The 14,347-nt window shown below is 37.3% G+C and overlaps 1 protein-coding gene and 1 non-coding gene across 2 annotated transcripts; both read right to left on the reverse strand.

The window, feature by feature from the left end:
* Window positions 1–1,613: 1,613 nt before the first annotated feature.
* Window positions 1,614–7,404, reverse strand: LOC145767473 (uncharacterized). Its single transcript, XM_082579300.1, has 5 exons — window positions 7,234–7,404; window positions 5,672–5,717; window positions 5,199–5,327; window positions 3,124–3,272; window positions 1,614–1,982 (listed from the first exon to the last, which is right to left on the reverse strand). Exons 1-5 carry the CDS (start codon window positions 7,243–7,245, stop codon window positions 1,863–1,865), a joined length of 456 nt encoding a protein of 151 aa, XP_082435426.1. The 5' UTR covers window positions 7,246–7,404; the 3' UTR covers window positions 1,614–1,862.
* Window positions 7,405–11,245: 3,841 nt separating this feature from the next.
* Window positions 11,246–11,347, reverse strand: LOC145767670 (U6 spliceosomal RNA). The gene has a single exon (XR_014288838.1). It is a non-coding gene; the product is annotated as a U6 spliceosomal RNA (small nuclear RNA).
* Between the last annotated feature and the right edge of the window lie 3,000 nt (window positions 11,348–14,347).

A 14,347-nucleotide genomic window follows, 5' to 3' on the forward strand; every position in this document is an offset into this window, starting at 1 on the left:
TGCCAAGTTGATGACTGTGATTAGACCTGGGGTCGGGAACCCATGGTTCGCGAGCCATATATGGCTCTTAGTGACAGCATCTGGCTCACAAGTTTTATCTTAAATTTTCATTGCAATTTAAAGCTGAAAATACGCTCAGAATACACCAAATTAAATGCATGTTTCAAATTTTTGTGGGGGGGATTCCCGGACCCCCGCTATTTTTCTCATCTTTGATGAACACATGACTCTACTTTTACAACACTACCTGCCACTACATGTTAGTTGTATTAAGTGTTAAAGCGTTATATGGTTCTTACGAAAATACATTTCCAAAATGTAGCTTTCATGGCTCTTTTACCTAAAAAGGTTCTCTTTCCACACCACCTCAGAGTTTGTGAGTAATAATGGGGTTCTGAAAATATATTTGAAAAGACAAAATTGGGGCAAATTTTGTTCACCCTCCCAAACAAATTGTTTTACTCTTCTACGGCTATGGGCACCTTGAAGTCTTCCTGTTAGATAATAATCATCAGTACAAAAGAATAGATCGGTCAAATCAACATTTTGCCTTTTCCGCTGTATAGGCTACTAAATGTTATTTTCAGTTCCTCTTTCAATTTCAGCTGCAGGCTATATGTGTGCTCATGTGTTTTTTTAATGTGGTTAACCGACTTGCTGAATTAAAACCAGCTAAGTATGTTTTCAGCAACATTTTTGAAACGTTATTTTCAGCTAAACTTTTGGCAGTGATCACGATTTTGATGGAGACTATTTCAATTCATTCAGCGATCTTTATGCCTCAAGGCTGAACGCAAATCTTGGAAAGGTTTTAACTTGTTGGTTGGACACAAACAAAACGTTTTATTTCTTTGTACTTTGAAAAAATTAATTGGTTATGATTTCTTACAGGCTACTTAATTGACTATCATTGTTAGTCACCCATTCTCATAGAAACGGAAGCTGTAGCTTAATTTGTGACGTCAATGAAAATAGAACCAAAGCCAATGAATTTCGAATCCTTGCACTTTTTTCGTACTTAAGATAAAAAGTTAGATTCCTTTTTGAAACACTATGACTAAGTTTTTGCCAAAAGTATTCAGAATATATGAGAAAACAAGAACTCGCTTACATATAGCTTCGTCAGGAAAAGTTTAAGTTCGGCCTCCGAGTGTGGAAAAATTGTGCTGGTAGGCTTAAAAGTTCACGATTTGTATTGAGACAGTAAAATGTCCCTTAGTTTAATTGACAAGATTCTTGTGAGTAAACATGCATATGTTCGTTTTTAGTGACAAGCCGTTCTTACGAAATAACTGAGTAAAACGGCCATCAATCATTTTACAGCACATAAACGTCTATCTCGCAGCAGTAATTCCATCTCTTCCCTGTTCTCACTGCGAGATAGTTGGCAAACGACATTAATACTATTCTTGGTCTTGTGCAAGTCGTGCCGGACGTTAGCATTTGTGCAAGGCTACAGCTCTTCTTTCGGACATCCAAATTTTGCTCAGTTTCTTGTACAGTAGTTAGGGCTAAAATTGTTTGATTCTGTCATGAATCATGACACTCAATTTGCGATCACGTGATATCAATCATCTCGTGTCAAAAATTTCACTCAAACGTCACATGACAAATAAATGCTCAAAATGAAGTGATTTTTCAATGGTTTTCACAAAGCGAATATATTGCGTATTGACAAAATATAATCTTACACAATTAAAGATTAAAGAGTTGTTGAAGCTATGTAGTTTGATCTATTTTAATTGGCCATAGAACAAGCATACTGTACAACTTTTAGTCTTCTGCTGTTGTTTATGACTGTCCCAGCCAACAAGTCCGTCGGTTTGTCTGGCTGGGGTGCAACAAGAAAATCATGAAACATTTCATTCGCACAAAATTATTGCTTCCACGGTCTGAGCTTCTTCCGCATTTCTTTGGACAGGTTTTGGAGGAGAAGATGTAATGTCCGAGTAGGGAGGTGGTGGAGGTTCTTGCCGGTTGTCCTATTGCAGAAAAAGCATGCTCCTATTTATTTTCACATAAAACGTTTGATTGAAAAGTACGAACTACGTTTGGCGCAAAATGTATAAAATAGTGGATAGTAACTGTATTTGTTGTAGACCTACATGTAAATTTATGTAGAAAGGAGAGTTCTTCCCGGCATTGCGGTATAGACAACTCATTGGAAACAGCGTATAAATTGCGATTCATTAACCATCATTGTGTACTGTAGCTTCCACGCTAGTCACTAAGACGATCCTATCAACTATAGCCTACGTCAACTATAACTACGTCTACGTCAACTACGTCTACGTCTACGTCTACGTCTACTACGTCTACGTCAACTATCAACTATAGCCCGTGATGCTGATCGGTACAGTATAGAACCACCATTGTTTAAACGTGCAACGTCGCAAACTATCGATCGCGGCATTTACCAGTCAGTTAAACCCTTATTTTAGTGAAAAGAAAACAACTAAACCAGCATGTGCCAAGTGTAGTGGTGGGATTCAATCTAGTTAGCACCCGCTTTGCTTTGACTGAAATTAGCCACATTTGGCAACCCTGTGTACGGTGATAATATCAGTTTCATTCCAAAAAATTAGCCAGGAACCCGTTTCTGCAACCTTTTCTATTCTTAGGAAACGGTTCGCGCGAACCGGTACGAACTGGCCGAATCCCACCACTTGTCAAGGTACCAAGGGTACACATTATGTAGAAAAAATCGTTCTTCCCGGTAGTCAGCACAAGGCTGAGCAGCCTGTTCAATAGAAACAGTTGCAAAAAAAGCTTAGCCTGCCAGGTAAAACACGTGTTTATCGTTCTCAATTCCTGCTAAAATCGCATACTAAAAACGTATACAATGATGTTCTTCTTCGTCGTATGAGTTATGAGTTAATGTTAACTTCAATAAACAGAATTGTGAAAAAAAATTAAGACGTAAGTATTACTATTTACTGGTATGATTCGTGGTAGAGATTGAACCAATCACTTTCAGAACGTCAGTCAGATGCTTTCACCACTCAGCCACATATACAATAAGAATATATCTAATTATAGTTTGTGAAGATTGCTGTATATTGTCACATAGCAGCTTATCGGTAACTTTGAAATTCTAATTCTGAGTAAATTCGTTTTTCTTACCCATGGTGGTGAAGCCGCAGCATTAGAAGGACTGTTGCGATTTCCCGGCAATGACCTATATGGGATAGTTCGTGATCTGTTCATTCGATATCGTACCATCAGAAGGACAGCGACAAGCAGATGAAGAAATGCGATCCCAGTCCAAAAGTCTACAAATCAAATGACGTATTTAAAAATGATTGAGAAAAGAGTGGCTGTTTGTGATTGCTATTCCGAGACGTGCAATAGTGATTGGTATGTCAGTCTTTTTAACAATCAAAAATGGCTTTGTGGGTGACCGAAACGTTGCAGCCTGCGTTTGCTTTTAGTGAAAATATTCATACAAGTTCTTGATACAATCAACAAGTGAATAAAAAAATAATGTAGCTCCACACAAATTGAAATTTGCATGACTTTTGACTCTTTTTTATTTCTTTAAAAACAATGTCCAAAAATACATTATGAAAGTAACTACTGACAGTGGCCAGTGTTTAGATCTTCCGATCTCTTCAGCGTAGTAAAATGAAAGTAGAAAGTTGTCTTGAAGTTTTGAAATGATGGTTTCTAAGAGTGATTTGATAAGCCAATGAGAATTGATTTAATTTCTAATTTCGGGCTCCAGCGAAACGTAATTTTACCGCCAATTGGAAAGTGTGATTTTTTTGAGAAAAGTTGTGCTAAACAATGATTGGAATTTGTTAAAAATAATAATTGTGTCATGGGCCAATCCTAATCCTATCACGCATTGTATCATATTTTGTATCATGAAAAGAAAAAAGAAAAGAAATGGAGGTTTTAAACATTAATTAACTTTTATTTAATTTTCGTTTGTTTCGGGCTAGCTCTAGCCTACTGTCAATTTATTGTAATTTATACGTTTCGATCCAGTTGTGCTGGGGAGTCCTATTGGACGAAAACCGACTACACAACATAAATTATAACCTTTATTGAAATACTGTTGTGCGTGTTGGTCTAGCCCCGGGTTACTCAACTAATCCCAAAGGTCCAGTTTGACAAGTTGAATATTTTTAGGGGTCCGGTGAATAAGTTATTTTACACCCAACCACGAAAGTTAAACTATCTGTACCAAACTACGTTTTTAGGTAAAATGTAACTCAAATTAAATTTCTGAGAAAGTGTTGGGGAGTCTGTCAGTCGAAGCCCCCCAGAAACTAGGATAATCACAGTAAAAATTGCTTCCTCCCAGTAGAAATCTGTTTAAAGAAGTGCTGAAACGTGGCAATGAAGTCATTCTTCCAAAAGCTCAAGGTCCACCATCAGCACCCAGAAGGTCCGGATTCGGACCGCAGTCGGCCAGTTGAGTAGCCCTTGTCTAGCCAAATGATTTGAGTTTTAGACTGTACATAATAAACTGTTGATTTGTTTTCTTAGTGTTTGCTTCAGTATTAGGTTGATCACCCATTTGAGGAAATGTCTTAATACCAGATTTTCCAGTTAGTTTTCTTCCACTTTTGAACACGTCAAAGTAATGTTACTATGTGATCAAACTACTGTATTAGCTCTAACCCTCTTCGAGCATTTGAAAGACCAGTTTGTATTTCACTTGAATTCGAAGTACTCGTAAAAGTTTTTTTTTTTGTGACGTGGTAAATAAAGAGCTGTTGCTTGGTTTCATATGCTGATCTTCCAACAAAGCAACTCGCCTATCAAAGTTTGATTGATTGCTTAGTTGTGAAAATCTATATCTTAGGAAAGAGAAAGCTTATTTGAAACCTTAACCGTGGCAGTTTCGCATACTTGTGGAGATCTTGAACTAATGATGCAGGCTCGGTCACCGAGATTGACAGAGTGAAGTTTCTGCTTGTTGAAGTGTTGTTGCCGAGGAATTACATCATCTACAAAACCGCTGAATAAAGAGCTATCCTGAAAATGTCCTTAAAATGCGTTGCTCATTGCTCAAGCCCTTACCCGAGAGCTGAACCAGCGCTGCTTGAATTTGTAGTTTCTTTATGCACAAAGTCAGGCGCTTAACCAAAGAAGGTATCGAAGCAGATTGTTTGTAAAAGGTTTAGAAAACTACTTCCCAGCCAGAAAATTATAAATTATTTTACAAAGACTGAAATAGTCATACTTACACCATTTGTGATACCACAAATCTTCAGTATATGTGTTGTAGTGTATGTGGATTTTATCGTCACTGTCATAATCACTCGTCTTCAAGCAACACAAACGTAACTCTGCATCACAGCATCGTTCAAGCTTAGCTGAATTAAGAAAAAAATAGTATTTTAAAATTTGATTGAAGGTAAACTAACCACGCGCATCCATCATAACGACAAAGCATGTTTTTCAACATAGGCATTAGGCAACCACATGCATAATGAAGGATGCTAAACCACTTTAACAAAAGAATCGATAGGTTTATTATAATGACAACGAACGATGGCTTGATTATCATAAAAAAATATGCAATATTAGACAACAAACCGAAACCGATAAGTTAATATTGAAAAATTAGATTCAATTGATTTAGGCTGCTGTTTGCAAACGTTAAATCAATGTGAAAAAAATTTGTTTGTTGGTTGAGAAAAAAGAGCGAAAAACTTACCGTTGCAATAGACCACATTGTCTGAGAAACCGCACGGAATTCGATCCTGAAAAAAAAAATCAAGTGCAAAGAAAAAATTTACTGCAAAAAGCAAGAATTGTAAAAATTTAATGAATAAAATAAATTCAATAACTACAGCAATGGTTTTGACTTGTATGGATAATTACCCACACTTGAGGGTGGCAGGGTGGGTAATGAGCTGAATCTAAATATAGAATTGTTACATATACCTAAAAATATCGCAGCTCCTCTTCGCTTTAAGTTTTGGAATAAGCATAAGCTTATAAGTGAATGAACGCCCCAATTGTCAACCGCACAATCTTGGAAGAGTTTATTTGCAAAATTAATGAAATTTTAATTTTGCAAATAAACTCTTCCAAGATTGTGCGGTTGACAATTGGGGCGGCCATTCACTTATAAGCTTATTCCAAAACTTAAAACGAAGAGGAGCTGCGACATTCTTGGGTATATATAATAATTCAATATTTAGATTCAGCTCATTTGTCCTAGGTTTTACGTATCTCTTATGTGATGCAACAACTGTTTTTTATGTATGGCATAACTAGCAAAATAAAATAAAGTAGAATTAAAGAAATGAAAATACATAAGGTTCGCATCCGGCGGCTAAACATAAAGTAATAAATGTATTTTCATCATTTCGTACCAGAGCTGCCAGATTTTTTACACTGTATAGGTATTTTGCCAAAGAGTTGATTACTTTGGCTTATTCAAACTAGATTTTTTTAAATTTGGCCCATGTAGTTACTTTTTAAATTGAGTTTGTTATAACAATTTTTACAAAGATCAAGCATCAAGATCAAGCTGCGCTGGTTCGACTCTCGGGGTGTGCGCTTGAGCAACGCACGTTAAGGACTGCCCTCCATTCAGCGGCATCTAATGGATGGAATAATTCCCTGGCAACAAGACTTCAACAATCGGAAACTTCACTCTGTCCATCTCGGTGACCGGGCCTGCGTCAGTGATTCAAAGCCTCTACAAGTATGCAAAACTGGCAGGATTATGCTCTTCAAGAAGCTTTCCCAGTCCGAGGATAAAGATTCAATCAATCAATCTAACATTTTCTTTTGATATTACTGTAATTCTACACTGCATTACCTGTTAATTAAAAAAAAGAATCAATTAAACAAATTAATAAAATTAAGTATAGATAAAAATCAATTTATGGTAAAATGTCTTGCAACATTTCTTGATGCACACAAGGGGTCTGTCCAAAGCCTCTACAAGTATGGGAAACTACCAGGAATAATCTATCAGACAGAGGCTTTGTCAGTCCGAGGATAAAGACTCAAAACCAAAGCAACCAACCAAGAGTCAACATTATATTGCAAAATTTGGCGTCAACTAGACAAAATGGCCACGTTATATCTTTACACTATGTAAAAAATGTGGTAACCATGATTTTCAAGGACAACTGACAAATACAACTCGAATAACGAAATACTGGTATCTTGAAATGCATAAAAGTAGGCACAGCTTTAGTAATATGAAATGCACAGCAAATAAAAAATAAAACAACGATCAATTGTAGCATATATACTTACTAGCATGTTCATTTTTTTAATTCAATTTTAAACCGACTTGTATTTGTCAATATTTACACAATCTGTTTATCAATTAATGAAATCTTAAGGCAGCCTGGCAACGTCAACTAAAAAGAAAGTGAAACGAAACCACACTTTGTTAGCTCAACATTTATTTTCAGTGTAGGCTAGGCTACCATAGGCTACCTAGGCATGTAAGAATATAACCAGGAGCGCCGGAAGCGGGGGGCAAAGGGGGCGGATGCCCCTGCCCTCAAATTGTCTCTGGATAGGGGGACATAGGTGCTCTTTGAAGGTCACTATTGCTTTGCTTTGCAGGTATACTTTGCAGCAGATTGTGACGCTATGAACGTGAAATTTATCTTTCATTTCTTCTTGTTCAAGCTATTTCAGTATATTTCATTATTTATCTTCATTTGTCTCGCATTTTGATTTATATGACTAATAGAGGGGAAACGATTAACAAACTGCCCAGCATTATCGCTATATCTTATCTTAAAACAACAAAAGTGCCCTTTTTTCATAATCCTGCCCCCCCCCCCCCAGTCAAAAATCGTTCCCGCGCCCCTGAAGATAACGCTCGTCTGCAGATTTTATATTTGTGCTGATGTCAGCTCATCATACATTAGATGTTATACTGTAGATACAGAAGTCAAATCAATATATCAACTTTTATGGTTATTATTAATTCTTATTATGGATATTATTTTTAATCTGCATATCAACTGTAGATACAGAAGTCTAATCAGTTTATAAACCTTTGGCATGCTACACAGATAGGCTAGCTTCTAGGCTACTTTTTGTTTATCAGGCATAGGTTACACTTTCTTGTGCATAAGCATAGATTACACTTTCTCATTGTCATGTCAACTAAACTTTTTCCCAAACTCTAAAATAGCATACCGCATCCAAATGTACAGTTTCACATTTGAATTTTGAAATTTGTTGAAAACTATTTGACAGTTTCGTGTGTTGAATTCGGCTTAGAGTTTGTTTACTGAATCGATATGCTACAAACAGGCAATGCCACAGTGATCTCAGTTGACGATCAATCTTAGTCATTAATCTTCGGATTGTACCGGAAACTGAAAGCTAAACCTGACCAACGACGCAGAGAGTGAAACACACCTAATGGTCAAATTCAGATCCTTTCCTTTTTTTAAAATCTTTCTTTCTTCACAATATGAGGTGAATTTATATTTTTCTCAACAGCTCAATAGTGTGTTCCAAATTAGATATTTTGCCTGTAACTTCTGCTTATCACTACCCCAATTTATAAAGAAATGTTTTACGCTATTAGGCCTCTAACCTATTAATTCTGCCTACTTCCTGGCATCCAAACGTCAAACTAAGCATTCGACATGCTTTTTTATTCTATTTTTTTGACATTATCAAAACACTTTTCCAGCAATGCGACAAAAGATGTGTCAAACGATTATTATCAGTCTTGAAATTTCTGTGACCTTGATGGTTCTCGTCTAAACTTTTCCACAAATTTAAAGGAATTGCAAATTTTCCAAAAAAAGTTGACCTAACTTCAAGCAACCTACCCAGCTTCAGGCAGCCTCGGACTGAAGTTATGAAGTAAACAAGACGAAAGCCTTTCTCCCAGACACGTAATATTCACGATCTTATTCAGGGGATTTTTTTCGAGGTCTGATCGTTTCCTAGTCCCAATTGTCAAGTAGTGTACGAAATTAACCTTGTTTGGCTTGCATTTTTAGTCTGCGTTTCCAATAGGCTATAATGATATCAGTTTGTTATCAACTAATAACTTATCAGAATAAATTCAATTGCATTTCTCTTAGCTTTGGTTACGGTCTATTACCTTGCTATAGCGCTTTCGGCGTTTTCAGCACAACTGAATATTGTTCAAAAAGAATCTGTTACGTTCACTGTTCGCACCCTTGTTACATCATTGTTTTTTAGTTTCAAAATCGGAAGTTGATGTCTATGTAACTTCGGGTCATAACAAGAAAAACAAATTATTTCCTTTGTTTCGAGCATTTAAAGAGAATGTCCCCACTGATTGATAACCCCCGTTGATAATTTGTGCCATTAACAGAGTTTTTTAGGCGACTGACTTCAACTGACTGGTTTGTTTTGATGTTAAACCCGCTACGTAATGCCCAATGTGTTGTTATTGTGAATGCTGCTTCGTTTAGCCGTTTATTTGAGCGTCAGCAAAATCTTACATTTTGTCTACTCTGTGTATCTTGTCGTTGAACCAACGTAGTTAGCAGTTTGCGCCGGCAAAGGCAGCTTGTATCTTTTTGAGTATGACGCTATCATTCGAATCATTTCTCTTCTCTTTTCGTACTATATATGAAGTCTTTTCTTAGCGAAATTCATAATTTTAATGTTATATTAGTTAACTACAGTACATGAACGTACCAATTCTGTTGAGAATCGATTTAGTAGTTATAAGGATCGCCCGACAAAATTTTGGTGAGTGTATATTGCTATTTCATTATTGTTTTTTAATTATTATTGATCAACGGAGCACATTTCGATAAAATGTTTAATAATTCGGTTCTTCCGACGTAACATTGATTTGTAGATTTGTTTGCCGTTTTGTAGATTCCTTTGATTCTTATATATCGTAGATTGTTTTGATTTGAACGTGCTTATAACATAATTCTAAGCGCAATTATTTCATGTTAGTAGCTAAGGTCTTTTCGTTTACAGAAAGACCGTGATCAACGATAGAAGATAACGACACGAGGGTCGGACTGTCTTGCTATTTTCACGCGTCCACGATATACTGGGTGGTATCGTTTGTACATTAAAGTTATCATTTGTTTTATACTTCTCATCTATGGGTGTGAGTTCACGGGCGGAACTAAGAATTCATTTTCAACACAACAGAATCTGAAACACTATTTGCAAAAAGAGGCTAAATCTTTCTACATATAAACTAGTCGTGAATTTTCTTCCTAAAATACATAGATCATAGTTAGTCATAACAATATCGATAACATTTTGATCGTATTAGTAACTTACAACATCTATAGAAAAAATCATACTTTTAACTCCAAGCTCTATCGACCACACAGCCGTAGCAGAAAAAAAGTTAGCAAATCAGTCATACCTCTGTCAAAATTTCATTGCATTTTTAATTTAACTGGTTTCTGATGTTTCCAAAAGGCAGTGACGTATCCAGAAAGAAAATTATGGTGGGACAAAAGCAGCTGTTGGGGGGCAAGCATTTTAGTATTTGAAACAAAGAGTTTGTTTAAAAATAGGTTATTGCTAGTAAATGCAGGTAAAACTTTTATGAAGCGTCAGTAAACATGCAAACGTCATTAAAACGTCATGCAAACGTCATACAACGTCATTAAAACGTTGTGAGAGCTTAAAAAAAAAATTATTTGGGGAGGGCATTTGCTCCTCTAGCCCCCCTCCCCTTGTGGCTACTTTCTCGACAAAGAGACAACATAGCCAAACCTAAACCAAACTGACTAAACCAGGGGTCACCAAATGGCGGCCCGCGGGCCGCATGCGGCCCGCCACGCTGTATCGCTGCGGCCCGCGGAAGGTATCAGCATACAAGTATAACCAAAAATACTTTTCTTGAAGGAGTTACAGAGCACGAAGGCAAAAAATACTTTCCTGGAAGCATATTTTCGCTTTGCATACGATTCCACCGATCGACCAATCAGATTATAGTTCTAGGTGGGGGTTGCTTAAAGTTATTCCAATGCGATGTCCAGCCACACTGTCCCAGTGGTTGATTAAAACGTCTGTTTTCGAATTTTGAAATTGTCTGTGAGCATAGGGTTGCTTATTTTAAGTTTGCAAATGTCATGTAAACACTAGTGCGAGTTTCACCGTTATTGTGTTTCACGAGCAGTGTTCTCTTTATGCAAGTTTTTGTTGACAAAATGGGTCGGTGTGCCAACTCAATTTATAATAAATTGGTAATATATTACATATAAATTTAGAGACTTTTTCTGAGTATATTATGAAAATATTTAGCTTAGTAGGCCTACTGCAAAACTTTTTTTTTTTAAGAAATATGAAACGCTTCACGATTTTGCGTGTCATCCTTGCGCAGGAGCCATGCTAATCTGTATCGTTCCAATTATAGTATATGTACTGCCGAAGCAAGTACTGCAAAATGTTGTTAATCAACAAATTCTTGCCACGCTGATGAGCACCGCAAGTGACAGTTGTCTATAATAAAAGAAAGACGGTTTTATAGATTCTCACAAAAAGGATGAAAAACCAACTCATTGCTTTTTTGAGGGAAGACTGTTCATAAATTACGACTTTTCGGTGATTTCCACAAGCGTTTGTTTCATGGCACCTGGTGTGATGATGTCTAGTTTAGCGTTGGTGGTGCCTTCAACATTTAGTTGCAGAATGGTCACTCCTTGACCTACAACAGCTGGTGCTGTTCGCCCTGACAAGGGCCGCAAGGGCGCTGTGCTTGGTCTGGGGGTGCCATTCTGATGATTGTTCTTCCGCATAACTTTATAGCGACAGTTGTAGCAAGTTTAGTTTTCCAAAGTCGGTACTTGCCGGGGCGGCCGGGTGGAGGTACTTGCTTTCTTCGGCAGAGAGTGCTGCTTGTGAATGTGGTGAAATGCAGACGGCAGCCCACATTATCAAGGATTGCCGGCTATACAGACCTCCTCATGGTATGGAAGGCCTAGTTTCTATCGATGACGACACCAGGCAGTGGTTAGCCAACGGATGCCCTGACATATAGCGACAACACGAGAGAAGAGAAGATGGTACCTGTTTTCTTTTTCCCTGTTATTGGAGCCTATTTTTCGCTGATATGTTTGCAGGTCACTATTGTTGCCTGTATTGCGATGTGTCAAACATTTCCTTGTTTACTGAAACTGTTAAGGAAACGTTCAAATATTACGTAACGCTTTTTTTCCGAATTTTTGACCCCCCCTCCCCATGTAACGCCAACGTAACGCTTTTTTCAATCCCCCCCTCCCCCATGTAACGCTTTTTCACTACGAATTCAGCACAAAAAACTACCATTTCGTACTCGAAAGCGTTACGTAACGCTTTGCTTGAACCCCCTCCCCCCCGATGTGACGCTAACGTAACGCTTTGCATAAACCCCCCCTCCCCCTCGAAGGCGTTACGTAATATTTGAACGTTCCCTAATTGCAAGATATCTTTTGCGAAGCGAAGTAACAACACCACTCTTGCTTGGCGATGAATATTCTGATGAAACCGCTCGCCTCGCTATAAGTGCACAAAACAAGTGGCCTCTATTTATTAGGCATTGTTAAAAAAGTCAAAAGTGTTGTAAAAGGAGCTTGGCCGAGCAGTAGCGTTGTTCGATTAATTTTGTTGCTACGGTATTCTAACATAACTATGAACAACATGTAACGCTGGATACTGGGTACGAAATGCGTTCTTTTCTAGCATAAGAGTCAACCTACCTAACATTTTATTAGTGCGGCCCGCCACAGCTCTCCTTAGTGCCAAAGTGGCCCGCATGCAAAAAAGGTTGGTGACCCCTGGACTAAACCATTCTTCTGGCAATCATGAAAACTGCTTGAAGCAGTTTAATTTCACTGCAGTAACACTTCTTCGCAACCAGCTCTTGCTAACCATGCAGTAAACAAAATGTGTCATGTGAAACGAATTCAGCTTCGCAGAAATAGCCGAGGCAATGTCACGCTCGCACATACACACCAGCAAAAGAACTGATTTAACGCATCGACGGGGCCAACACTTGTAAAGGAGATACGTCATAACTTACAGTTCCGAAACGTCAAGAATTAGGGAAATTCCATTCAGGTTGTAATGACCATAAATTTTATCTAGCAAAATTGATTGCTTTTACAGTACAATATTTTAAGGTCTACATTCTACATGTGTTGAATCAATGTAAAAAAAACATTTTTTTGGCTGGAATAGAACTGCTCTGAAGAATATTGGAATGACTGTGTAATCAGCAGTTACCCCATTCAAAGCTGATGATGTATTGTAGCCTAACTACGAAATATTGACGGCATCGTGCGGTTCATGTTCAGATAATTTCCCAGCCAGCCAAGCAGTCCTCCGTCACTAGGTTTAGTTTTTCAATTCTATGTATTATTTCCGACCACCAAAGCGAAAAGTATCACTTGCCATCAGTAGCGCCTCTGGAAAAAAATGGGGGGCACCAGAATTGAGTTAAAGCAAATTTTTTTTAGATGTATACATAATTAACAAAATAATAGTTTAAAACCTGAATAATGCTAAAGAAATAAAGTGGAAATGTGTGGTACCCTCAGAAAATTCTAATATGTTTGCATTCTTTTGGTCGCTTTTTGTGCATGTTTAACATATAAATGAATTTTGTGTAGAACATACACTTTGTAGACTATTTAACCATGATTTATTATCAATCCAATCCTGGAGTTTTGTAGACGTTTGGTTTAAGTTCAAAGCTACTATTTTTATAACAATAAATGAAGTCCAGTAAAATCATTTTATAATTTAATATGTTTAAAAACTTATACAGCAACTTTCAGTAATTTGGTGAAAGTCATGATAGTTCGGACGAAGGAAGACTTTAGAAGTTGCTTACCATTTACCAACTTAATGTACTTGAATATGCAGGACAGTTCAGACGGTAATTTGTGGAAAAATAATGGTACTTCTATGAAAAAACGCAAATATATCCAAGTAAAGATGATAGCGGAATGACATTGAACAAAAGATTGGCGTCACCTGGATGAAAGCGTGGTAACATATATGGAGACTATCTGCCAGCAGTGGCATGACTGGCTGATGATGATGATGAATGATGATCTAATCAATAGGAAATGGTTTCTTTAAGTTCCCAGGCCTCTTGGAAATGTTAAGGGGCCCCAAAAAACGGACATGGTTCCAAAAGTACCCTTTGTAAACGCTAATTTGAATGAGGATTGTTTTACTTATAAAATTATCTTTATTCTTTAGTTTTTGAAGAGCTGTGATCAAGATATTTTAATATTTTCTTAAATTCCCTTGCTACGCGTGCACTTATATCGTTAAATTGATTTATGATATGGGACTGAGCAAGCAATGCAAGCGAACAAGTTTTCTAAAAAAAGGAGTTTCCGCTTTGGCGTGGGCATGGGACTAAGTGCTCTCCCAAAACTGTTACCACTTG

The sequence above is a fragment of the Aplidium turbinatum genome, chromosome 3 (genome assembly GCF_918807975.1).
Source record: "Aplidium turbinatum chromosome 3, kaAplTurb1.1, whole genome shotgun sequence".
Taxonomy (NCBI): Eukaryota; Metazoa; Chordata; class Ascidiacea; order Aplousobranchia; family Polyclinidae; genus Aplidium; species Aplidium turbinatum.

Bases quoted from the DNA above. Each gene is read 5' to 3' on its own strand.
- LOC145767473 (XM_082579300.1), bottom strand. The intron at 5,328-5,671 runs GTAAGTTTTTCG...TTCTTAATTCAG, and splicing joins CAATGTGGTCTATTGCAACG to CTAAGCTTGAACGATGCTGT. The intron at 3,273-5,198 runs GTAAGTATGACT...TTTGATTTGTAG, and splicing joins TTTGTGGTATCACAAATGGT to ACTTTTGGACTGGGATCGCA.